The sequence below is a fragment of the Oryx dammah genome, unplaced genomic scaffold, assembly GCF_014754425.2.
Source record: "Oryx dammah isolate SB20612 unplaced genomic scaffold, SCBI_Odam_1.1 HiC_scaffold_1, whole genome shotgun sequence".
Classification (NCBI taxonomy): Eukaryota; Metazoa; Chordata; class Mammalia; order Artiodactyla; family Bovidae; genus Oryx; species Oryx dammah.
Window position 1 is genome coordinate 93,434,024 of NW_024070185.1, and position 27,315 is coordinate 93,461,338.

The 27,315-nt window shown below is 38.3% G+C and overlaps 1 protein-coding gene across 3 annotated transcripts in view; it reads left to right on the forward strand.

Annotated features, from left to right (window-relative positions):
- The window catches only part of SLC44A1 (solute carrier family 44 member 1), a 217,127-nt gene that overhangs the window by 127,319 nt on the left and 62,493 nt on the right, over positions 1-27,315 (forward strand). For all 3 annotated transcript variants that reach the window (XM_040241010.1, XM_040241025.1, XM_040241018.1), the window contains exons 6-13: positions 200-369; positions 2,320-2,409; positions 6,378-6,517; positions 7,600-7,786; positions 9,358-9,523; positions 11,121-11,277; positions 11,967-12,050; positions 26,907-27,044. In XM_040241010.1, the coding sequence (XP_040096944.1) occupies positions 200-369; positions 2,320-2,409; positions 6,378-6,517; positions 7,600-7,786; positions 9,358-9,523; positions 11,121-11,277; positions 11,967-12,050; positions 26,907-27,044 (1,132 nt within the window). The remainder of the gene's footprint in view (positions 1-199; positions 370-2,319; positions 2,410-6,377; positions 6,518-7,599; positions 7,787-9,357; positions 9,524-11,120; positions 11,278-11,966; positions 12,051-26,906; positions 27,045-27,315) is intronic.

The following is a 27,315-nucleotide window of genomic DNA, read 5'->3' on the forward strand; positions in this document are numbered from 1 at the left end:
TAAGCTTGTGGTAAGATTTGCATCACGCCCCATGACAGTCATCTTCATAGCATTAAGCTCACAGCTCTTAGCTCCCATATGATGTGTGGAGGGTGGAGTGTATTGCAGTCATATTCACCTTTCATTTGTGTGTTTGATGTGGCATTTATATTAAGTAGGAGTAATTTTTTTTCTGATTTTTTTTTTCTTGTGTCACCAGTGCACCTATTCCATTCTTCCATCGCTGTGCTCCTGTGAACATTTCCTGCTATGCCAAGTTTGCAGAGGCCCTGATCACCTTTGTCAGTGACAATAGTGTCTTACACAGGCTGATTAGTGGAGTAATGACCAGCAAAGAAATTATATTGGGACTTTGCTTGTTATCACTAGGTAATTGTTTTTCTCATTATCAGCTATTACATAGTATTGCAGTAGAAGACTGTTCTTTTCACCAAAATATGAATACTGCTGGGGATACTTGTAAATTGTTTAACTTCCCATAGCCAAAATAATTGTTTCAGATTATATATAGTTATAAGTATACACATATTTTTAAAGGAATATATATATATATATATATCTGAAACTCATTTCCCTTCTTTTTCTCTCATTGGAGAAAACTGGTATATTCCCAAACTTTGGTTACTAAGTCTATAATAACATTTAGTATGATAATAGGAGGCTTCTTTGAATGAGTCAGCACCCCTTTGTTTTCACTTATGATTCCAAAAGGCTTACTTGCTTATAAAAAGAGGTTATATAGTCTCATATATTTCCATCAAAACCCATAAATTTCTGATAGGTTACATTTGGATTATATAATTTTTTCATTGATGCAATTAATGTTACTGTATTGCTGGAAAAATTAGGAACTCTCCACTTGTTAGCCAGTGAGTTTTTTGCTCAATAAATAGGTAATAAAATAAATATGTGATTTTCAAGTTGTAAGTTCCCTATATTATCCTAGAACTGTATGTAGCCATATCAGAATTTATAGACTTTTTTATATGGAAGAAGTAAACTGTAGTAGGAACCAAAGAACTATTTCGTTATATACGTAAAATGAGTGTCTATGCCTCTTAACACCAATTATAGTCATTGAGAAGACTAGCTGTATTTCTGTCTTGTCATTAGAGAGTATTTTCTTTTTGCTTAGGTAGTACTTGACTCAGTTGAAATAATGCTGTCCATATGAAAAGCTATTTCTGTGATATTTGAAACACTCCCATCTGTTTTTGGTTCCTGTACATTTATTGCAAATGTGAGTACCTCAATAACATTACCTAGTCACAGATCCCAAACATTTAGTTGGCTTTGCAAATGGCCTAAGAAAACTTGACTATTAGTCTAGCCTTATGTAAAAATTATTTGATTTCTGAAATAGTTGAATACTTGAACCAAGAAAAAAAAAATCCAAACCTAGAAATGTAGTGCTAATAATGTTGTTAAGTCATTGGAATTCCATTTTTTATTAGAATAGTTTTCTTTTTGAGGTTTAAGATCTTTATTCATTTGTTTGTGAAACAAGACTTTAAATAATTAGAGATAAACAAATTATGATTTCAGAAATGAATTTCCCTATGCAAGGGTCAAATCCTCTCAGTTTTTTGTTTTGAGATTTTTTTCACTCAAGATTTTGTCACATTGGGGTGGGTATAGGAGTTGGCTAAATAACTCAAGTAAGCTTTGCTCCTTTTTGAAGAGCTTCTCAATCAAGACTCCTGACCCCAGTTGAGAAGTAAGGTCAGGAATTTTGACTTCAGTAGTTTTCAGGGTATTATTCTGTAGAGTCAGAGCATATCTTGGAGTTTTAGAGGAGAAAAAACTAGAAAAAGATAATATACCATCTGACTTGTTGGCCAAAAGAACATCCGAGAAGTTGGTCCTGAAACGCATAGATGACACAAGGAAGTGTAGCATTTAATTTAACTGATCTCTGTCTGTGTTTGGTAATTTTCTGGTCACGAACATGGCATGTCATTCTCTACACTTTGTGTGTTGCCATCTCTGTTTGCATGTGAGTTCTGATGTCTTCCCGTAGTGAATCCATAACAGTTCTGTGCTGTCTTTGAATCACCATATGCATTTGCATGTATTCTATTCTGTCGTTTATCAACCCACAGTTAAGTGCTTTTGGTTTTAAGTGATGCTGTTCAAGTGACACAAGTACTCAAGTCAAAGTACAAAAGCAGCCAGTTTCCATTCTTACCAAAATTGGGGTCATGAACTTGTCAATAGCAACAGATTATTTTCCCTAGGAGAATACAATTGAAAGAGTTTCTCTTTGTATTTTCTAATGTTTTCAAATGATATTCTGTGTGTCCTTTATCTTCCCTACAGTTCTGTCCATGATTTTGATGGTGATAATCAGGTATATATCGAGAATACTTGTGTGGATCTTAACATTTCTGCTCATCCTGGGTTCTCTTGGTAAGCTACTTTTTCCTTTTTTTACACCCCTGATGTCATCTGTTGTATGTTTTCCTTAAATTTATGCTTCCTTATTTTGTTTTCCCTATCTCTCTTTGCTGTATGAATTATGTTTTCTCTGGTTATTTTCACCCTTGCTTTGGATAGTATACATTTTATTTTTACTTCTGCAGTTGGTAACCTATACATTTTCAGAAAATATTCTTCAGTCTAGAATTCTATGATTTTTAAAGGCTGAAAGGAAGCAGTATTTGTTGAGTCCTTCTCCCTTTAAATTTAGCATAAGCTTTTCTACCTTTCTAATTCTATTTCTTTCTGCCCATTTGCACTTTTTGGCTCTTATTAACTCATTTCAGTGTTCAGGTTATTATTAAAGTTAAAATATTATTATTTGTTTTTTTTTTTTTTTAAGACTTTTACTTACCTTTGCCTTAAGATTCTCCTTACTTGGTTTTAGTGATAACTGCTGGTCCTGTTTTTATTTTTTATTAGCGTATAGTTGATTTACAATGTTGTGTTGGTTTCAGGTGTACAGCAGAGTGGTTCAGTTATTCTGCTCCTATTTTTTATAAAAGTGCGTTCTTGAGTTCTTAATTTCAATTCATATTTGTTTTGACTAGAATCGGAGTTCAGTAATTTATTCATGAAGGACTTGTGGGTTGTATATATTGTAAATTCTTGGTTATCTAAGATTGCCTTTGTCATCATATGTGAATGTAAAATTGTTGCACATAAAATTCTTGAGGTACAATATGTTGCTTTATATCTATACTTTATTTCAGAGAACTTTGACATCAGTCTAAGTTTGTGCCTTTGCCCATAACCTGCCTGACTTACCATATGTTTATGTAATTTTTAACTTACAACTTAAAATTTTTGTCTAGTTCAGAATCTTAACTAAGTTTGCCTATGATCTCTTTTGGGAGGATCTTTTTTAACTTTGGAAAGTTTTCTTTACTTCTGTGTTTGATTATTGTTTCTATTTTAGTGGTTTTTGACTTAAGATTCTTGTTATTCTCCAGTCATCTACCAAATTAGCTTTTTTTTTTAGTCCTTTTGTTGTTTTCTTTACATTCAGGAAGAACTCTTCAAGTTTATCTGCTATGTCACTGATTGAGTTTTCCTCAGTATCACTTCTGTACTTGATTACTTAATTTTGTTATTCCAGTTTCATCTAAATTGTAGTTCTTCCTTCTCTCAACCATCATACTTTTCATTTCAGTTTGTAGCCTTCAAATCTAATTGTGTGCTAGATGATGTCTTAGTCAGATTGGACTGTTGCAGCAAAGTACCATAGCCCTATAAACCATAAACATTTATTTCTCAAAGTTGCAGAGGTTGGAGCATACAAGATCAGGGCACCAGCAGATTTGGCATCTGAAGGCTGACTTCCTGTTTCCAGCCATCTGATTGCTGTCCTCACACGGCAGAAGAGGGATAGGAGCTCCCTGAGGTCTCTTTTATAAAAAGGGCACTAATCCTATTCATGAGGGCTCCGCTCTTATGACCCCTTCATCTTCTAAACGCCTCCACCTCCAAATACCACCACAGTGAGGATTAGGATTCAGTAGATGGATTTTGGGGAGACATAAGCGTTCAGTTCATAACAGATGAATAGCTTTTAGAATAAAAGTAGATTTGAATCCTACCTGTTGTTCAGTTGCTCAGTTGTGTCAGACTCTTTGCAACCCCATGGACTGCAGCATGCCAGGCTTCCCTGTCCTTCACCATCTCCTGGAGTTTGCTCAAACTCGTGTCCATTGAGTCAGTAATGGACTAGCTCTAGCTTGAATCCTAGCTCTCCCACTTACCAGATATGTGGCATTTGGCATGCTATTGAACTTCCCTAAATTTTCAATTTCATCATTTGTAAAGTGGCACTGATAATACCCACTTATTAGCATTGTAATTAAATGTGGTTACATCTATTTGCGCTAATTCCTGGCATAAGCTTAAATGGTTAATAAATGATATCTACTGTGAATGTTATGAACAATGTCCTTAATGTCATAACAATTATCTTATTCTATATATTTTCCTGTAACTTCAGCCTTTCTCTCAACTTTTTCTGTTTAGAGAGAATGTATTTTATTCCTGTTTTTGAGGATATTAAATAGTTTTCCAGGCAATTTTCTTGTACCTTCAAGATTCCAAAATGGAAGTAGTATTTCCCTTTCTCAGAAACATTTTCCATAGACTCAGTTGTTTTGCTTACTCATCTTCAGTAGAAGAAAAACTCATGCTTAGTATTTGCTTACAAATACTAAGGAATTTCCCTTTGACACTATTCACTCTTGACTTGAGTGCAGATGGGTTGAGTTGATTTGCATAGATCTTAGCCCAGTGCTTCTCTCTCAGGCATTTCTCTTGTCCACCTAGATATATACATGCCTCTACTCTGAATCTCCCATTTCCTTACCACAGCCTACAAGGCCTTACAGTATGATCTGGAAGCCAGCTCCTGCTCTACCCACATCTGTTATCACTTTTTCCATTGCTCATTGCTGTAATGGCCTCTTACTTTCTCTCCTGCTAGGCGTGGCCCCATCTCAGCATCTTAGAACTTGCGATTCCTTCTTGCCTGGAATACTCTTTCCTTAGTTTCATAGATTTGTTTTCTCCCTGTCTTTGATTGTTTGCTCAGATATCATCTCACACCAGAGAGGACTTAGTTACCCATCATATATAAAATTGTACTGCTTTCCCAACACTAACACTTCTATCCCTCTTACTAAGCAGCTTTTTTTTTAGGTTTAATATACTGTGGTTTTGGTTGTTTCCTTATTTTTTTGGTTCCCCCAAAACTATATAAGCTCCAGGAGAGGTGATGTTGGGGGCTTGGTTTTTTACTGCTCTGTCCTCTGTCCTCAACTCCTGGGGGTTTTCCCAGGTGACAAAGTTGGTAAAGAGTCTACCTGCCAATGCAGGAGACACCAGAGACGTGGGTTCGATCCCTAGGTCAGGAAGATTCCCTGGAGTAGGAAAGGACAACCCATTCTGGTATTCTTGCCTGGGAAATCCCGTGGACAGAGGAGCCTGGAAGGCTACAGCCTATGGAGTCACAAAAGAGTCAGACATGACTGAGTATGCATGCATGCAGGCCTTAACCCCTAGAACAGTAGATGCTGTGGGCACTCAAAATATGCCGAATGAATTGAATGAAGGTGTCTGATGCGGCTCTTATTTGGATGCAGTTATGCCTCCCTCTTCAATCTAGAATGTCTGAGCAAGTGATAGAGATAAAAAGTCCCATTTCTAGTGCCCACTGCTATCAAACTGTCAAAGATTTCCTTTGTTCCTACCTATGGTAGGAACTACTCATTTGATCTTCATTTATTCATAGCACGAATATTTTATCAACTATGTGAGTGTGTCATCACTAGGCACTAGGGTTATTGTACAACAAAGAAGATCTTTGCCTTCCTCAGCTTCATTGCTGATTTTTTTTTTTTTTAACTTTAGTTCTTTTTTTTTTAATTGGTCACAAAACTGCATGACATGTGGGATCTTAGTTGCCCAACCAGGGATTAACCCATGCTCCCTGCCTTAGAAGTGTGGAGTCTTAACCACTGGATCACTGGGGAAGTCCCTTCATTGCTGATTTCTGTGCCCTTTACTTGCTTTCCACACATTCCCTAGCTTAAACAGATGCTGAGGCTCTCTTCAGTGACCAGTGCCTCTCACGGGTATCTGTCCTTGCTAGGCTCTCTCTCAGCTTCAGAACTGGTAATATAGTTAAAGGAAGTTCATTTGATACAGTTAAAGATTTGTAAGTGCGTAATGTGGAAGATGATAGCGGAGTCATTGGAGTTCCCCTTTGCTGGCAAGAAGTGACAGCCACACACCTCCCAGCCAAATGGATTGTTGCTGTTAGTCCATGGTGAGGTATAGGAAGGGTCTAGAAAATTGAGGATTTATGGTACACATTTTCTTGTGCTAATTATTGCAAAATTGTTTCCTGTCTCCAGGTGGCACAGGTGTGCTCTGGTGGCTGTATGCAAAGCAAAGAAAGTCTCCCAAAGAAACGGTTATTCCTGATCAGCCTCAGGTAGCTGAGGCCAATCTTCGGGCCCTCCTCATCTATGCCATTTCAGCAACAGTGTTCACGGTAAGTACAGGCCTCGGTGTATCTTTCAGGTTTATGTTTTATTTATAGACCATTAAGGAAGCAGAAACTTAGCCCTAGCTATTGCAAGCCTTCCCTTAATCACTATCAGGTTAAATCTCTGTCCCGTGGGGTATGACCTCCTCAGAAGTCTTCAGAGGCTTCTCTAATTGATGGGTGCTGTTTGATGCGACATTTTGTTCTGCACTGTCTGCTTTTTGAGAGGGAATGTTCACCTAGAATATTAATTATCATTTTCTAGGAAGAACATATATCTTACTGTCATGAAATAATGTAACTATTTTTAAAAAACAGTTCTCTTTATTATAGAAAAGTATATTAAGAAATAAGCCATCTCATGTCATTCTGTTTTTCCCTAATTATTTTCCCATTTTTTTTCCTTTTAAACTTTTAACAACATTATTCCAAAAATAGAGATGAGCTTCACTAGTATAATTACTATACTAATTACAGTAAAATTATTAATTAACATGGTTCAATAATCTATATTTATATTTTTGGTTTATCTCCCTCCCATATCTGATAAAAGGGGGGAAAAAAATCTCAGTTTACTTCTTGGAGCAATCCCAAGCTTTTCATTGAGCATTAGAAACTAAAAATAAAGCTGCTATAAAACCATTGTGCTATCATTGTGCAAATATTATTAATCATCTTTTAAGTACATATCTCTGTTCCAAGTGCCAGGGCAGAGTGGGGAGTGAATAAGTTTGACATGAACCCTGCTCTTAAGGTGCTCCTGATCCAATAAGGGAGAGGACGTACAAATACCTGTGCTTTTGTGATCATAACATGTGGTCCTCTCCCCAGTTTACAAAATTTTATGAGTCTCATCCTGATGACAAGTGACATGTTTTGATTTGTAAAGAGTAGGAAATGGAAAAGTAGCATTCTAGGATGTATTAATAATTTAGAAATTCTTCTGTTTACCTTTAGAGGACATTTTCAGTAAATAATGAAAAATGATAAGTGGAATTAAGAGTTATGTTAAAATTTTTGCACCATTGTTTCCGTTTTTACCACTTAAAACAGCAGCTTGACCCTTCCCGTCCATTTTCTGCATACAGGTTATCTTGTTCCTGGTCATGCTGGTGATGCGCAAGCGGGTTGCTCTCACCATTGCCTTGTTCCACGTGGCTGGCAAGGTCTTCATTCACTTGCCGCTGCTAGTCTTCCAGCCCTTTTGGACTTTCTTTGCTCTTGTCCTGTTTTGGGTGTACTGGATCATGACACTTCTCTTTCTTGGCACAGCCGGTAAGAAGACGTGTTGCTGCTTTCTTTTAGCAATGAAACTGATTTGCATTAAAATATTTTAAAACATCAGAGAAATATAATTCTTAAGACATTTATGGACTAAGGTCTGATAAGCCATCAGAAATAACAGAGGTTATGGCTCTTCAATAACACATTACCTTTTTACAGATGAACTTACTTAGCAGAAACAGACTTAGAGAACTAATGGTTGCCAGGGGTGAGAATGTGGGGAAGGGATAGTTTGGGAGTTTGGGATGGACACATGCACACTGCTGTATTTAAAATGGATAACCAAGAAGGACCTACTCCATAGCACAGGGATGTATTATATGACAGCCTGGAGGGGAGGAGAGTTTGAGGGGAAATGGATACGTGAGTTCGGATGGATGAGTCCTTTCACTGTTTACTTGAAACTATCACAACATTGTTAATCTGCTATACCCCAATATAAAAAGGAAAGTTAAAAAAATAATAATAACGCATTCCCCATTCATGATATTTAGATCTTCCCAGCAAAGTGAGTCTAAACCAGGTAGGGCCTGAAATCATATCCAGTTTTGAGATGGTTGTGGATTTGAAGTAGGCTCCTGTACTGACTCGGACATTTAGATTCATTCTGAGATGAACCAATGAATGCAGTGCTCCTCTGGAGTTGCCTCAAACTCCAGTGACAGCCAAAGATCAGCCTACCTCCTTGGGATTTTCTAGTTTGGAAATGACCGGAATCTATATAGAGCTAGTGGTGATACAGTTCATAGTTAGATGCTCAGACCTACTTGTAGCCATACTTAATACCAAAAGTTGCTGCTGCTGCTAAGTCGCTTCAGTCTGTCCAACTCTGTGAGACCCCATAGAGGGCAGCCCACCAGGCTCCCCCATCCCTGGGATTCTCTAGGCAAGAATACTGGAGTGGGTTGCCATTTCCTTCTCCAATGCATGAAAGTGAAAAGTCAAAGTGAAGTTGCTCAGTCGTGTCCGACTCTTAGCGACCCCATGGACTGCAGCCTACCAGGCTCCTCCATCCATGGGATTTTCCAGGCAAGAGTACTGGAGTGGGGTGCCATTGCCTTCTCCAATATCAAAAGTTATGTATGTCTAAATGGAATTAATTGTGAAGAGTGGTATCAGGATAATAAGCGTATATGTAACTTCTCTGGTCATTCAACACACCACCAATTCAAAATAATAATTTCTGTACTTTGCTAATTTTACATCTGTAATTATTGGACAAGTAATAGCTCTTTAAGAAAACTGAAGTGTTGGAAAATTCATAACTAAACTAAATAGCTGATAAAGTGGTAAGAATTATATTCAAACAGAGCAACTTTTAAAAGCTATATATGTTGCCTTTGAGGAATACAAAATGCTTGATTTTACAGTGTTCTGCTACACAACTTTTGAAGTGATAATTATTTTTGTCCCTTAATGAAATAACACTGTGATCATAATGCCAGTGGTTTGGGGGTAGGGATATATTGTTGGAAATTAGCTTAATCTCCTAGATTTAATAGCCATGTTTTTTTGGTTTATACTTTATGTGCTTCTTCTTTCCTTCTTTGATATTTTCCTAGGTAGTGCTGTTCAGAATGAACAAGGCTTTGTGGAGTTCAAAATGTCAGGGCCTCTGCAGTACATGTGGTGGTACCATGTGGTGGGCCTGATTTGGATCAGTGAATTTATTTTAGCCTGTCAGCAGATGACTGTGGCAGGAGCTGTGGTGACCTACTATTTTACTAGGTGAGAATTTATACTTGTCAGAAAACTTAAGTTGTAACAGCATGGATGGACCTAGAGGGTATTACGCTGAGTGAAATAAGTCAGGCAGAGAATGTCAGATACCTGTATGATTTCACTTACATGTGGAATCTAAAAAACAAAACAAGTAAACATAACAAATAGACTCATGTGAAATAGACTCAAATGAAAGTCGCTCAGTTGTGTCTGACTCTTTGCAACCTCATGGACTATTCAGTCCATGGAATTCTCCAGGCCAGAATACTGGAATAGGTAGCCTTTCCCTTCTCCAGGGGATCATCCCAACCCAGGGATTGAACCCAGGTCTCCTGCATTGCAGGTGGATTCTTTACCAGCTGAGCCACAAGGGAAGCCCAAGAATACTGGAGTGGGTAACCTATCCCTTCTCCAGCAGATCTTCCTGACCCAGGAATCGAACCAGGGTCTTCTGCATTGCAGGCGGATTCTTTACCAACTGAGCTATCAGGGAAGCCTCATAGATACAGAGAAAAATCAAGTGACTGCCAGAGGAGGGGTCGAGGCTGTGAGTGAAATAGGTAAAGGAGATTAAGAGGTACAAACTTCCAGTTACAAGAAAGAATGATGATGGGGATGAAAAGTCTCACATGGGGAATATGGGTGATAATATTGTGATCATTTTGTATGGTGACAGATGACAACTAGACTTATTGTGGTGATCATTTGTAATGTGTAGAGATAGTGAGTCACTGTGTTATATATGCAGAACTAACAGTATTGTAGGTCGATTATACGTCAATTGAAAAATAAAAGCAAGGGGAAAAAAAAGAAAACTTAAGATAATCTAAGTGATTATGCCTGAAAGAAATGGAACTGAGGCTGATAAGAGTTTAATTTCTTTAAGAAGTAAGTGGAACTCAATATGACAAAATGTGTAGTTGATAATTCTGTAAGGTAGGAAAATGGGAGGTTATTATTTTATTCTTTATTTTCTCCTGTAACTATCTTAAAAAATTAGAATAGCAAGTCATGCTACACTTAAATTACATTTATCAGAAAAATAAATCTAGTTAGTGTGTTATGTATTGGGTTGGCCAAGAAGTTCTTTGGGGTTTTTCCACATAAGATGGTATGGAAAAAGCTGAGTGAACTTTTTGGTCAACCCAGTATTTTTGCTTATATAAGGATCTAGCAAAGGTTAACAAGTCTTTAATTTGTATGGATCAGAAAAGGTGTTGTGACTTCCTTTCCTAATTTCAGAGCTAACTATGCACTACAGTAGGCCTGACAGTTTTCCATTAAAATGAGGTTCCAAGTCTAACATCTTTCTATGTTCCATTATCTGATTATGTAATTACCACCATAACTGTTTACTAGTAAGAACTTTCAAAGCAGTTTAACTTAAAGTATTAGAGCATAAGAATGCCATGAAACTATCATAAAGAAATGAAACATTAATTTTACATGATACATCTGAAGCACTTGTAGTTTCTTTGCTATTTTGCCATAGAACTAGAATAAGGAAAATGAACTAATTTTTCACTCTTTTTTGAACTAAATCTTTTCTATGTTTCTATCCTGCTCAAGCCTTTAATTGTCTTTTTGGTCATGTTTTAAACAGGGATAAAAGGAATTTGCCATTTACACCGATTCTGGCATCAGTGAATCGCCTTATTCGTTATCACCTTGGTACTGTGGCAAAAGGTTCTTTCATTATCACGTTAGTCAAAATTCCACGAATGATCCTTATGTACATTCACAGTCAGCTCAAAGGAAAGGTAAGGAAAAATCTTTTCTGGACTTTCTGTGGGCACATTCCAGATCTCAGTTCTGCACGTAGCAAAATTCCCAATGATATTAAGTCCAAGTGTGAATGTTTTCTTCCACGTCCTTGCCAAGTGGAATCTAATTCAGCCCCCTTATCTCCCACTCTCATACTTTGTATGCTCTGGCAAAATTTATCTAATCACAGGTTTCCCCAAATATCCTGTGCTTCTATTCCTCTGTGTGAATTCACACTTCCCTCCTTGGAACGCTCCTTCCTGTCCTTAACTGCAGAAACAACATGCATTTCTGTATAGCTTAACTCAAATGCCCCCTCTTCCTAGAAACCTCCCCTGAGTCCTCTGACCTCCCAAGTGGCATCTTCTCTCTCTCTTCTCCACTCTCATTGCACTAGGATCTGTATCATTCTGACTCTAACCTTTGTTAACGTTTAATGCTTTTAAGTTCTTTGTTGGTCTTATATACTCTATCTTATATGCAATAGGTACTAAGTAAATGTTGGATTGAACTGATTAAAAATAATTCAACCATTACATTTTGAGGGAAAAAAGGGTGAGTGTGGAGGCTTTAAAGCATAGGTTGTGATTTTTCTTAATTTTTACTTTTCTAAAATTTATAATATTCTACCTGGTATGGTATGATTCTTTGGTCTTTAATTATTTTCATTATTCATTCTTTCCAGGAAAATGCTTGTGCTCGATGTGTGCTGAAATCTTGCATTTGTTGCCTTTGGTGTCTTGAAAAGTGCCTAAATTATTTAAATCAGGTAAAAGATTTAAAAATACATCTAACACTCACTTTCAAAGATAGGTTCATTGTTTCTTCTTTCAAGATAAAGTTTTTGAGTTTAATTGAAAAATGTTTTTTTTGTCATGGTGTTGTACATTGTGCCTTGATCAAGTATAACTATTTTAATCATATTCTTATTTTGAAACATAATATATATGCTTCCCAAAGCTTATTATTGCAGGAGACCCCAGTTTAATTCCTGGGTCAGGAAGATCCCCTGGAGAAGGGATAGGCTACCCACTCCAGTATTCTGGCCTGGAGAATTCCATGGACTGTATAGTCCATGGGGTCACAAAGAGTCTAATACGACTGAGCAAAATTAATTGTAATACGTGGATAAATTTCCTTAGAGTCCATCTTTCAGGAAAATCATTTATCTTTTATCCCTTAATTCACAACCTTTTATTTTTGATTTTCCCTGAGAATCTTGTCTACCCTAGCCATTGTTCTTTAATTCATTTAATGTTGTTTGAAAGCTTTAGTGAAAAGTTGTTGTGACACTTACTCCTTTTTTGCAACTGTCTACTGTTGTTCAAAATTAACATGCCATGGGGGTTTTTTGTTTTTGCTTTATCCAGCTTCTGAAGACTGTGGTACTGGCCTGGAAAATACTACCAAAGAAACTGCTATTTCTAGGGTCAAATGGAGGGATTGATACTTAGGGAGTAACAGTTCACAGAGGAGTGGCTTGGTCCTTTCTCTTTCTATATCTAAGCGTGTAGGACTCTCACTGTGAAGCACTCTTTTCATCTTGAGTTGTTTTTCTTAACCACTTTTCTCCAGCCCCTAAAAATCAATTCTAATGTACTGATGCCCTTATCTAATAGACCAAAGATAAAAATTGACTTTCTCACCATTAACCTTTAAGTGATTGAAGAGGAGCATTGCACTGTCCATTCACTCACATGTAGCCAAAGGGAGAGAGTCCTGTGGTGATGGTGTTGAGCATGCCTGGAGTCTGCTTTATTGGAGTTCTATGAGTGATGCGAAGAAGTAGATTTCATATTTCATTAACAAGATACATTCCTGTGGTTCATAATACTCTTTGGATGTAAAGTATTTGGAAGGTCATTATTAAAATAGTAACAGCCACAACATTCTGCAAAATTATGTTTTTTAAAATTTGGTTTTGGAACAACTCATCTTCATCAAAAAAGTTGATGGATGCAGTAACAATAATCATCATTACATTTTGTATCTGTCACTAAATAGCTTATATTCAGAGAGATGGCTGTCTGTTTTCACTTCCCATAGGCACTTTTTGCTTTCACAGTTTCCAAAATGTGCAGAAAATAACTTCCTTCCAATGTCTTACTAGCTCCTATTGGTCTTTAATGATTCTTCCTGAGCGCCACCTCCAAGAAACTTTCCCTCATTACCCCAGCTCCTCCTCTGACATTGCACAATATCAATTCATACCTCTGTGAAAACACTAGGAACACTGTATAGGAGTTGTCTGTTTACTTCATCTCCTCCTTTAGACTTCTAGCTCCTTAAAGACAGGATCTTATTTTTGTCTCTGCAGAAACTTCCATAGTACCTAGTATACAATAGGTGGTCTTTAAATGTTTTTAAATGAATGATTAATCACCAAATATTTGGACTAAAAAAGATTAAGAGAATGATATAAAACTGTAAGGATCTCAAAAAGGAGAAGTGCTGAAGGAAGGAAACAAATCACATGATATGAAGATGGTAACCAGGTGAAAACATACAGAAAGTTTTCAGCTCATTCCAAGCTAAACAGTAGTCAGCAATTTAGTCCTAATAGTCCTGTGATATATATCTAAACTACAAGTTGGTGTTTCTTGTACAAGTTTTGTCCATTTTGAATCTTCAAGAGGTAGGCATGATGCTTGAAGATTCAAGGAAAGCATTGACATAGTAGCAAATCAATCATGGGAGTGAAGGTTTAGGGAGAGTGATTCTAAACTCATCCTTGGAATATGAAGTATTCCAATGTGGAGACTGGTTACCATTGGAGTGTCATGTCTCTTGTTTTCATAGAAATGTTGAGATGAGGTCAATATATTAAAAATAGTAGAATACTTCTTATCATGACAGATTAATTTTAAGCATAAGTACCAGTTGCCAGTGGAATTTTTTAACCTTTGTTCCTGTGAAATGTTTCAGAGCAGGATGGGTACCCATCTGTTTGGTGGTACTGAATCAATGAGCTCCAGAGATTTTTCTAAAATTTGAGAAAGCAGGGTATAAGTGTATGATCTGTAAGTGTAAGAAGAGACACTTTAATACTATCACATGCAGTCAGCAGGTATAAGCTTAGTGCTCTGCTACAGGTGTGAAGCCACAGTAGAAAGAGCCCAAATGTTGAAGATGTGTTTCCTTCCCTAGCAAGCTCAGTGAAGCCTGTGAGTCTCAGTTTCCTGCTTCAGTAAGTGGAAAAAATATACCTGTCCTCATAGGCTTTAGGTTAGGATGAAATATAATGCAGATAAATCAACTCTTACAGTGTCTAGCTTTTGGTAGACACCTAGTAAGTGTTATTATCACTCTTTCTTTACCCCATTTTATTTATTTATAAAGAACTCCCCGTGTTTTACTCTAAGATAACAGAGCTGTGACAAAGAATTCAAAAGGTAGTTCTATAATGTGTCTTTTCTCTGACAGTAAATGTAATATAAAATACTGAAGAGTTTGGAAAATCAAAACAAGAAAAAAAATCACCCATGATCTCACCGTCTAACATAACACTTTTGTTACCAGTAAAATGGCAACTCAGTCCTTGACCTCCCGAAGGAAAGAATTCAATCAAAAGACATAGAACACTTTTAAGCAGCAGAAGTTTTATTAAACTAAGTGAAAGTATACTTCCAAGAGAGAAAAGGACAGTGGGCTGTGTGGAAACTAGCAGCAGCCCTCTGGAGAAGGAAATGGCAACCCACTCCAGTACTCTTGCCTGGAGAATCCCATGGATGGAGGAGCCTAATGGGCTACAGTCCATGGGATCGCAGAGTCAGACACAACTGAGCGACTTCACTTTCACTTTCCAGCTGGGGATAGGATTGGTTTTTCAAAGTAGTGGCAAGTCCCTCCCTGTGTCCTGCATCATTTGACACGCTGATTGTCCGTTTTAGGTTATATAACTTTTCTCCTTGTGTGCAGGCACTTACCGACAAGCACCCAAGAAAAACCCATGAGGGGTCAGGTCAGGGCAGGGCACGGGGGGCAGTGCAGGCCGGGACAAATGCTGCAATACTAGTTTATTACAAATACAGAATAATGAACCCCAGGTTATACTGTGTCACCTTTTAGGGTTTTAGGGCTTGGTGTGCCTGCGCCAACATGTGATGGAAGGTTTTATCTTATTTGGGCCTGATAAGACTGGAAATTTAACTGTCTTGACCACAATTAAGGGAGGATCTCTGGGCATGTTCTGATCACCAGTGTCCAGGTCAGGGAGGGAAAGATGGCCCCATCCAGGATGGAGCAGGGACCCACTTGTGTCTGACTAACTACTTAACACTTTCATTAATATACTTAATAATAGCTTTGAGAATAAGTTTGCAGTATTTTACTTCAATTAATGTCTGATAAGCTCTGAACCTCATATGTAAAGTAGGGCTAAAATAGTGTTTACAGTGCCTGTTACCATGAATATGAAGAGAGTCTACGGTGCTCTGAGTATGGGCTTAGACACAGCAAGTCTTCAGTGAGTGGAGAATCTTATTCTGTAGCAATGCCCACAGTTAATTTCTTTTATATTTTTATAATGCACATCAATTTTTATCACTGACACAATGGACATGGGTTTGGGTGGACTCCGGGAGTTGGTGATGGAGAGGGAGGCCTGGAGTGCTGCAGTTCATGGGGTCACAGAGTCAGACACGACTGAGCAACTGAACTGAACTAAATTTTTATTTTCTCTTGTCAAGTCTGTTTAACTTTTCCTTTGTGGTTTCTCTCTTGGCTTTTCTACTTAGAAAAGTTTTCCCCACTTGAATATCAAATTCTACCTGTTTTTCTTGTAGTCCTTTAGAGGTTTCCCTTCTTTGAAAAAAGTTTATTTGGGATTCAATCAGTTGTTCCAGGACCAAATAATAATTAATCTATCCTTTCTTCTGCAGTGAAATGTCAATTCAATCATGTATTAAGTTCTTACATATTGTACTCGAGTCTGTCTTTGGGCCTTTTTTTCCTATACCATTGATTTGTCTATTCTTCTACCAGTACTGAGTTTTGGTTTGGTTTGGTTTGGGTTTTTCTGTTTGTTTTTATTTTTATTTTTTTAATATAGTTGATGTGCAGTATTATATAAGTTACATGAATATAGTACTGGAATATTTATTATAGCTTCATTATATATCTCAGGTGTCCTGTGAGGCAAATCTCTTGCATTCTTATTTTTCAAAAACTTCTTGTATAATCACCTGTCTGTTCTCTGAGATTATGTTTATTCAATGGAGTACAGTGAAATAATACCAATTACAATGCCAGCTATTATTTACTGAGCACTTATCATGTGCCAGGCACTTGTGGCTCACATTTCACATGCAGAGTCTCTCATTTGGAGTTTGGTTTTTTGTAATACTCTTTGGAAATGGTTAACAATGAGTCAGTTAATGTCACTTTACGTCATTTTCCTCCTGTATGCCAATATCCAACCTGAGATATCTCCCTGGTAGTCCAGTGATTAAGAATCTACTTTGCAGTGCAGAGGAGGTGGGTTGGATCCTGGGGGACTAAGATCCCACATTCTGTAGAGCAGCTAATCCTATGCACCACAACTAGAGACTCAGTGCACTACAGTGAAACATCTGTGTGACACAGCAAAGATCCTGTGTGCTGCAACTAAGACCCGATACAGCCAAGATAAATAAACAGATTTTTTTAAAAAAAGAAAACTTGCAACTTGAGGTTAAAAGCCTTGAGTGGAACTGGACAGCATAAACCCCTGAAGGGCCACTTGAGGTTCATTACATCCTTCACGTGACTGAGTGCAGCAGCCAGGGTCCAGAGCTATAGGGAACAGTAGAGAGTGGTCAACTGCAGAGCTCGTGTTCCATCCAAAGAAGGCTGTCACCACTTAGCTCTAATATACCTTTGCCATGTGAGAATTTATAGACAGTTTCTAACTCTTCAGTTTTCTGAGAAGCCAGAATTCTGGATGTTTGAATTTTTATCTCTTGCTATTAAAATGTTTACAACTAATAAAAAAAGAATAGTTCTGAGTGAGCCAGAGCAAACATTGTATAGACTTTGGGCCACATATCATCAGTTGTCTATAGGCCATCAGTTGGTCGCCACTGCTGTAGAGGATACAGAGGATAATAGAGAGGAGTGTTGACGTGGAAGTGGGATAGACCAGAGTCATTGTGCAGCATGATATGAAATCCCATAGTCCCCAGCTATGTGCCAAACAGTGTGGAAAATACAGCTGGCTTCAAAACAGAGCTTTATGAATGGATAAAGAAGATGTGCTGTGTGTGTGTATGTATACACACACGCACACAATGGAACATTTCTCAACTATAAAAAATGATAAAATAATGCCATTTGATGCACTGGTCATAGCAAACTCCCTCTTCCAGCAACACAAGAGAAGACTCTACACATGGACATCACCAGATGGTCAACACCAAAATCAGATTGATTCTGTTCTTTGCAGCCAAAGATGGAGAAGCTCTATACAGTCAGCAAAAACAAGACTGGGAGTTGACTGTGGCTCAGATCATGAGCTCCTTATTGCCAAATTCAGACTTAAATTGAAGAAAGTAGGGAAAACCACTAGACCATTCAGATATGACCTAAATCAAATCCCTTATGACTATACAGCACGCCAGGCTTCCCTGTCCATCACCAACTCCCAAAGCTTGCTTGAACTCATGTCCATCGAGTCGGTGATGCCATCCAACCATCTCATCCTCTGTCATCCCTTTCTCCTCCTACTTTCAATCTTTCCTAGCATCAGGGTCTTTTCCAGTCAGTCAGTTCTTCACATCAGGTGGTCAAAGTATTGGGAGTTTCAGCTTCAGCATCAGTCCTTCCAATGAATATTCAGGACTAATTTCCTTTAAGATGGACTGGCTGGATCTCCTTGCAGTCCAAGGGACTCTCAAATCTTCTCCAACACCACAGTTCAAAAGCATCAATTCTTCGGCACTCAGCTTTCTTCACAGTCCAACTCTCACTACTGTATATAAAATATGTAAGCAACAAGGGCCTACTGTATAGCACAGAAAACTATACCTGATATTTTGTAATAACCTAAAAGGGAAAAGACTCTGAAAAAGAATATATATATATGTGTGTGTGTGTGTGTGTGTGTGAATCACTTTGCTGTACACCTGAAACTAACACAGTATTGTAAATCAACTATAGTGAAAGTGAAAGTGAAGTCGCTCAGTCGTGTCTGACTCTTTGGGACCCCATGGACTGTAGCCTACCAGGCTCCTCCCTCCATGGGATTTTCCAGGCAAGAGTACTGGAATCGGTTGCCATTTCCTTCTCCAGGAGATCTTCCCAACCCAGGTATCGAACCCAGGTCTCCTGCATTCCAGGCAGACGCTTTAACCTCTGAGCCACCAGGGAAGTACTTCAATTTAAATAAAAACAGCTTTAGATTTTTTAAAAATAAGCCATTAAATATATATAGCATAGGTGCTAGGGTTTTGCGGATAAACAGAGTAAACTGTGAACCGCTTTTTGTTTCTGCCTGTGCTTATCTTGATGTGACAGGAAAGTAATTGTACATCTAATGGAACAGTATAAAATTCGCTTTAAGTAGAAAGATTATTCCAACTAGAATCTGTTTCTTTGGGGCATTGAATTACTCAGGTCTTGGTTTACTTGGACATTGTTTGAAGACAGTACATTTAACACTGGAGGGCATCTGTTCTCCAGCTGATAAACCCTTAAGATTATAAGGCTTTTCTCTACATAGTATGAGTGGGAGTTATTTTTTGAGCACATACTTAAATCCCTGATAGTACACTAAGCACTTTATATATATTAACACTTTCTCCAACTCTGTAAGGAAGGTGCATTTCCTCTATTTTATCCATGAAAACATTGAGTCTGGTACCTTGTAGCAGATCACATGATCTAGAGGTGAAGGAAGTTTCAAATCTAAGTTTGCCTGGATCATGACATGACTACACACTGCTTCCTACAGTTGACCCTTGAACAACAGCTTTAGATTGTGTGGGTCCATCAGAAATGAACTTCTTACCCTGGCAAGAGGGATTTAATCTAAAGGGAGGAGGAGTGAGACGAATGATGGGGAGTGGGAGGCATGTGCATTAATCCAGGGAAGGGGCAGGGCTTTTTTAAGGGAGTGAGGTGCTACCCCCTTTTTATCTTGTTTTGGTCATTAATATATGGTATTGGCCACCAGTGGGTGTATTGTTTAATATGTGAATGTAGTAAAATCAACTTATGATGAAAAAAATTATGGGGGTCCACTTATATAGGAATTTTTAAAAATAAAACTACATACTCTAGTACAGCACAGTCCGCTGTTGATTGAACCCATGGCTGCAGGAACCATAGATAACAGAGACTATAGAGTTAGTCTTGGAGAAGGAAATGGCAACCCACTGCAGTATTCTTGCCTGGAAAATCCCATGGACAGAGGAGCCTAGTAGGCTACAGTCCATGGGGTTGCATAGAGTTGGACACGACTGAGAGACTTCACTTATTTTTTTTTATAAAGTTAGTCTAAGTGGTTGGCAGAAAGTTCAGAGAACACTAATTAGCCACAAAGGACTCAGAATTTCTTAAGAACCCTGGCGTGAATCCTTTAGACTAAGAGGTGTAGAAGGAGAGGGAATTGACAACTGTGTGAAAGAGTTGGCACCCTGACCCCTGTGTTGTTCAAGGGTCAAATGTGTACATGCTTTTGTACAACTTAAAGAAAAGTAATTGTTATAGAGAATATTCAAGCTTTCTTCTATAAATTGCTGAAAGCAGCTTTCTGCTGAAACTGTTTCCTGTTTTAAACTAAGACAAGTGGTAGTTTTTATGCAGTCTATTTAAATTAAGATTTACAACATATTTTTAATTCTGTCCCTTAAAAAGTTGGAGTATTGAGAACCAAACTGAGTGAAATATATGGTATAGACTGGACTTTGTGCTTCCTCCGTCCCTCCCTCAAAATGCAAAAGGGATCATTTTGATTACCGTTGCCCCTATTTAATGTATGATGATCCACATGTAGAGTTTTACTTATCTGTTCCCCTTTTCCTACCATTGCTGTCTAGCTTGCCCTATTAAGTGGATTATTATGTTAAGATTTTAAACTTTAAGAGAATTTCTAGGTCCTTAAATGAAGAAAAGAAAGAAGGTGTGAAAGTATAGAATCTGTGCTCTGGGACCTATGGCCGGGCAGGCCTGGGGACCAGTACTTTTTCACTATAACCTTTCACACAAAAGTACCCACACCAGGGACCACTTGGGCTAATAGGCAGATTACTGGATGGTGATCATCTTTCATGTTGTTTCTGAGAATTGAGTCCTGCCGGTGAGACTTAAAGAATTGAGTCTTTAAGCCTGTGTCCTGCGTGAGCAGATGTTGGGCACAGACTAAATGTTAATCATTGATGACTCTCTGTGGGCAGTTTAGCTCAATATCAGGAAGGCAGTCTGGGAAGAAGGTGAGTAGGCTCTAAAAATCTTAACTAAGTCATCAGCAGAAAGCTCAGAGAATGCTTATTAGCCACAAAGGACTCAGAATTTCTTGAGAACCCTGGTGTGAATCCTTTAGACTAGGAGATATAGAAGGGGAGGGAAATTTCAATGGCCTGGTATGATCTTTAGCACATTTTTCTTCCTAAAGAGATTATCTTGACCTTTGTGTATCACATGCAGCTCATCTTCTTGCCTTGGGAGTAGGAAAAAGTTTATAAAATACCCACCTTTTTTCAGTTAGGTTGACTATAAAAGAGTTGCATAGATCTGTAGGAATATTGCCAAGAAGTCTGAATTTCTCTGAGCACATCCAACCCCGGAACCAAGGAATGGAGAAAAGAAATCACTGCTGCCTCCTTTCATGTCTACAAATAGCCTTTTGCTTTAAAAGTAGATCAAATGGGTGGAGATGGTTGGAGGAGGGAGAAAGAAGCAGCAGAGGAAGAATAATAATTCTCAAGTAAAGTGAAGCTCTCAAAATTAATGAGAGTAGCAAAAAAAACTTTTGTTGTTAAGTTTCGAAACATTGGGCCTGCTCTTTGACTCATTTGGCCTGATGATAACAGAAGAGAGAAATTGGAGGTATGTGGTCCTCTCGGTCCTGCCTCTTCCTTCAAGGAAAGTTATGTTCAAACTGAAAAGGGGAGTACAGCATAGTTAAGCATTGTTGGTCTTCATTTAAGGGGTGAGATTTAAGACAACACCCAGTTGTTTTAAATGGGTTATCCAGTACCCTTGATTCTAGGCATTATAATGATGCTTTTTTACATCAATATTAATTATATGTGTGTGTGTGTACATACATAGATAATATGTGTGTAGTTAATCTGGTAGGCTTTTTTACCCTACCGACTTATTGGAAAAGCCCCTGATACTGGGAAAGATTGATGGTAGGAGGAGAAGGGGATGACAGAGGACAAGATGGTTGGATGGCATCACCGACTTAATAGACATGAGTTTGAACAAGCTCCAGAAAATAGCGAAGGACAGGGAAGCCTGGCGTGCTGCAGTCCATGGGGTCACCAAAGAGTTGGACAGGACTGAGCGAATGAACAACAGCACAATATATTGCTATCTCGTGCTCACAGGTCTTATCTCAAAAGCTAATATATACAATATTTTAAGGAAATCTTACTAGTAAGTTGTCCTGGTAGCACTCACCTACTGTTTGCCCACTTTATGCTGTCATTGGCCAGTGCTTCCTATCAGTTAAAAGACAGCAGGCACCAAAGAGTTAACTACCTAACTGCAGTGGTTCACATTTCCTAATCTTCTATAAAGCTTCTTTTGAAACATTTTGTGAATAGCCTCACGACATCAAAATAAACTGTACTTTTGATCTTATGTAACAGTAACTCAGCTAAAAAATGATACAGAACTTTCCAAGCCTGATCTATTCTCAAGGAACCCAGAGTAGTTCCCAGTTCTCACTACTTCCTTACTCACCTAAAAAATGAGCAATAACAAACCCAAAACAAAACAAATAAAAACAACCAAACAAGCCCCATTAATAATTTGTTTTAGGGCAGTGTTTTCAAACTGCTACCTGTGGGCTAAATATGTACTTCAATACATAAGTTTTATTGGAACACAGCTATGTTCATTAATTTACAAACTTTTTGGCTGTTTTATGTTATGATGGCAGAACTGAGCAATTGTGGCAGAGATTATATGGTCCACAAAGCCAAAAATATTCACTATCTGGTCTTTTACCAAAAAACTTTGTTGCCCCTCCTCTAGAGTACCCTTAAGAATCAACACCAACCTCACTTACTGTCTAGAGAACCCATCTTCTCAGCCTTTTTGAAACATATCCACATATGCTTATTTCCAGTTTCAGTTTAGTTCAGTCGCTCAGTCATGTCCAACTCTTTGCAACCCCATAGACTGCAGTACACCAGGCTTCCCTGTCCATCACCAACTCTCAGAGCTTACTCAAACTTATGTCCATTGAGTCGGTGATGCCATCCAGCCATCTCACCCTCTTGTCCCCTTCTCCTCCTACCTTCAGTCTTTCCCAGCATCAGGGTCTTCTCCAATAAGTAGGGTCTTCTCCAATAAGTAGGGTCTTCTCCAATAAGTAGGCTCTTCATATCTGGTGGCCAAAGTATTGGAGTTTCAGCTTCAGCATCAGTCCCTTCAATGAATATTCAGAGTTGATTTCCTTTAGGATGGGCTGGTTTGATCTCTTTGCAGTTCAAGGGACTCTCAAGAGTCTTCTCCAACACCACAGTCCAAAAGCATCAATTCTTCGGTGCTCGGCTTGCTTTATAGTCCAACTCTCACATCCATAATGGCTACTGGAGAAACCATAGCTTTGACTAGATAAACCTTTGTTGGCAAAGTAATGTCTCTGCTTTTTAATACTCTGTCTAGGTTGGTCATAGCTTTTCTTCCAAGGAGTAAGTGTCTCAATTTCATGGCTACAGTCACCATCTGCAGTGATTTTGGGGCCCAAAAAAGTAAAGTCTGTCACTGTTCCCATTGTTTCCCCATCTATTTGCCATGAAGTGATGGAACCGGATGCCATGATCTTAGTTTTTTGAGTGTTGAGTTTTAAGCCAGCTTTTCACTCTCCTCTTTCACCTTCATCCAGAAGTTCTTTAGTTCCTCTTCACTTTCTGCCATAAGGGTGGTGTCATCTACATGCCTGAGGTTACTGACATTTCTCCCACCTGTCTTGATTCCAGCTTATGCTTCATCCAGCCCAGCATTTCTCATGATGTACTCTGCATATAAATTAAATAAGCAGGGTGACAATATACAGCTTTGATGTACTCTTTTCCCAATTTGTAACTGGTCCATTATTCCATGTCTGGTTCTAACTGTTGCTTCTTGACCTGCATACAGGTTTCTCAGGAAGTAGGTAAGATGCTAGTATTCCCATGTCTTTAAGAATTTTCCACAGTTTGTTGTGATGCACACAGTCAAAGGCTTTAGCATAGTCAATGAACCAGAAGTAGATGTTTTTCTGGAATTCTCTTCCTTTTTCTGTGATTGTTTCTGTCAATGATTGTTGGCAATTTGATCTCTAGTTCCTCTGCCTTTTCTAAATCCAGCTTGAACATTTGGAAGTTCTCGGTTCACATACTGTTGAAGCCTAGCTGGGAGAATTTTCAGCGTTACTTTGCTAACCTGTGAAATGAGAGCAGTTGTGCAGTACTTTGAACATTCTTTGGTATTGTCTTTCTTTGGGATTGGAATGAAAACTGACCTTTTCCAGTCTTGTGGTTGCTGTGGAGATTTCCAAATTTGGTGACAAATTGAGTGCAGCACTTAACAGCACCGTCTTTGAGGATTTGAAATAGCTCAGCTGGAATTCCATCAACTCCGCTGACTTTGTTTGTAGTGATGCTTCCTAAGACCCACTTGACTTTGCACTCCAAAATGTCTGGTTCTAGGTGAATGATCACAACATTGTGGTTATCTGGGCCATTAAGATCTTTTTTTTTTTATAGTTCTGTGTATTCTTGCCACCTCTTCTTAATATTTTCTGCTTCTGTTAGGTCCATACCATTTCTGTCCTTTATTGTGCCCATCTTTGCATGAGAAGTTCCCTTGATAGGTCTAATTTTCTTTAAGAGATCTAGTCTTTCCCATCCTATTGTTTTCCTCTATTTCTTTGCATTGATCACTGAGGAAGGCTTTCTTATCTCTCCTTGCTATTCTTTGGAACTCTGCATGCAGATGGGTATATCTTTCCTTTTCTCCTGTGCCCTTTGCTTCTCTTCTTTTCTCAGCTATTTGTAAGGCCTCCTCAGACAACCACTTAGCCTTCTTGCATTTTTTCTTTGGGGATCGTTTTGATCGCCACCTCTTGAACAGTATTATGAACCTCTGTCCATAGTTCTTCAGGCACTCTTGTGTATCAGATCTAATCCTTTGAATCTATTTGTCACTTCCACTGTGTAATCATAACAGATTTGATTTAGGTCATACCTAAATGGCCTGGTGGTTTTCCCTACTTCAATTTACGTCTGAATTTTGCAATAAGGAGTTCATGATCTGAGCCACAGTCAGCTCCTGGGCTTGTTTTTGCTGACTGTATAGAGCTTTATCTTCATTTGCAAAGAACAGAATCCATCTGATTTCAGTATTGACCAACTGGTGATGTCCATGTTGTCTCATGTGTTGTTGGAACAGGGTGTTTGCTATGACCAGTGCGTTCTCTTGGGAAAACTCTGTTAGACTTTGTTCTGCTTCTTTTTGTACTCCAAGGCCAAACTTACCTATTACTTCAGCTATATCTTGACTTCCTACTTTTGTATTCCAGTCCTCCCGTGATGAAAAGGACATCTTTTTTTGGTGTTAGTTCTAGAGAACCTTGTAGGTCTTCATAGAACCATTCAACTTTATCTTCTTTGGCATTAGTGATTGGGGCATAGACTTGGATTATTGTGATATCGTATGGTTTGCCTTGGAAGCGAACAAAGTTCGTTCTGTCGATTTTGAGATTGCACCCAGGTACTGCATTTTGGACTCTTGTTGACTATGAGGGCTACTGCATACAAGCTATGCCAATTTGTATGAAGATATTTCGTGTATTAAGATCATACTGTGTTTCTCAAAGAGCACTGTTATTTCCTGCTGTTCCAATATCGAATAAAGTTTATGAACCACAAATAGTGACCTACTCAGTACGGTAGTCTCTCTTTGGCCCTGAAAAGTTCTGCATTTTTAACCAATGAAATTAATCATATAATGGCAAATTAAATTTTTGATGACTCCAACCTCATCTTCATACCCAGTTCGTAATAACTAACGAGCGGACAATTGGAACACTCATAAATTAAAGACTGCCTCTTCTGATCTCAGTGTTTAAAACGTTACAGACAACACAGTATAAAGTATGCCTTTGTGTTCTGTGATTTTCCTGCAACTTCATATTTTGGACTCACCAACAATTTCTTAAGTCAGCACTAAACCAAAAATTGCTCAGGACTGTATGTTTTCATTACAAAGTCCATATACGTTCCCTTCTTAAGAGTCAGACATATTTCATGTTATGTTACTTATTCACATTTTCCAGAAAATGTCAGTGCTGTTCTAGAATGTAATTAAAACAGAAGAAAAAAATATCAGAGTGCCTATTAGTCAAAGAAAACATGGGGAGACAGAAGCAGGTATGATTGGATAAAATATGTCAGCTGGGGACTGAGTACTACAGGAGAAAGAAAACCAGCCCAGTCTAGCCCCAACAAGAGCAAGATTGAGAAGGTGGGAAGGAGGGGAGGGATTCTTAGATGTTTATGAGCTTCTGTAACTGAGAAGTACAGAATCTGGCTGGTTCCTAACCATGTAGAGACTCACCAAGTGCAAGTGCCTGGTTTTTCTCTCTGCTCTGACTTCCGTTACGTTGGCAAGACAGGCATGGTTGTCTGTATCCTTACACCTTGAGTCCAGGTACATAAGAGAGCTCCTCTGTCAGAGCACCTACAGAAGAGAAAGAGAACTTCTTTTCTTCCCAGAAGCCCAAGGGAACATCTTTTACTTTCATTGGCTCTGATTGGTTTATGTACCAGTTCCTGGAGCAGTCATTGTGAGTGGAACATGTTGATTGACTTACATCGATCAAAGCTTATCCCCAGAGCTGGAGGTAGTGTCAACCTCACTCAGACTCCAAGAAAATGAGAAAGCATTGTTTTCTCAAAGGGGATTTGATGTTCTGCCCCAGGAGGGAGGGGTATAAAATCAGCAACAAAGAGTTGTCTATTGCTAGAACTGGGAGTAAGTGACAGCACAGAAGAAAGTGCCAAGGAGGAGGAAATAGATGTTCCCGATATAACAGCACAGCAATCTGGTGCCTTTATATGTGCGTGTAGCTTTTAAAGCATCACTGAAATGCCTAGTGATGAACCCAAAGTATCTAGGTTTTAAATTATGGTTTGATTTAATAAGATGGGGAAGAAGGTAATGAATGTAGGAAAGGTTTATGTGTGTTTTAATAAATGTCAGTGTTTTTAAAGGACCAAAACTAGGCCATCCGAGTTCTCTTCACCATATCAGGTTTTTTTTTTTTTTTTTAATGTCTTATATTTCCTTGTGCTTAATCTAAATCTGTACCTCACCAAAGCCATGCGTTTAACTGTGAAATATTTTTGCAAGCTATGCTTTAACTATTGTTGGTTTAAACTGTAAAGATAACATTTACTGATAAAAAAAAATTGTTTTCGCTTTTGTCCAGAATGCATACACAGCCACAGCTATCAACAGCACCAATTTCTGCACCTCAGCGAAGGATGCCTTTGTCATTCTCGTGGAGAATGCTCTGCGAGTAGCTGCCATCAACACAGTGGGGGATTTCATGTTATTCCTAGGCAAGGTAATAAAACCAAGTATATTATCTGAGACATACAGTAAATTTTCACATATGCAATAGTTGCTCTTCAATTTAAAACATATATGTAGCTGACCAAAAACTTAAAAGTCACATAATATAAAGCAAGCACTTACAGAGCCCTCAATATGTATCAGGCATTTTTCTAAGTACTTTACATGTATTGTGCTCATTTAATCCTCATAACAAATTTGTAGTGGAAATTCTATTATTATCTATTAACTTCATGATACAGACGAGGAATCAGAGGCAAGCA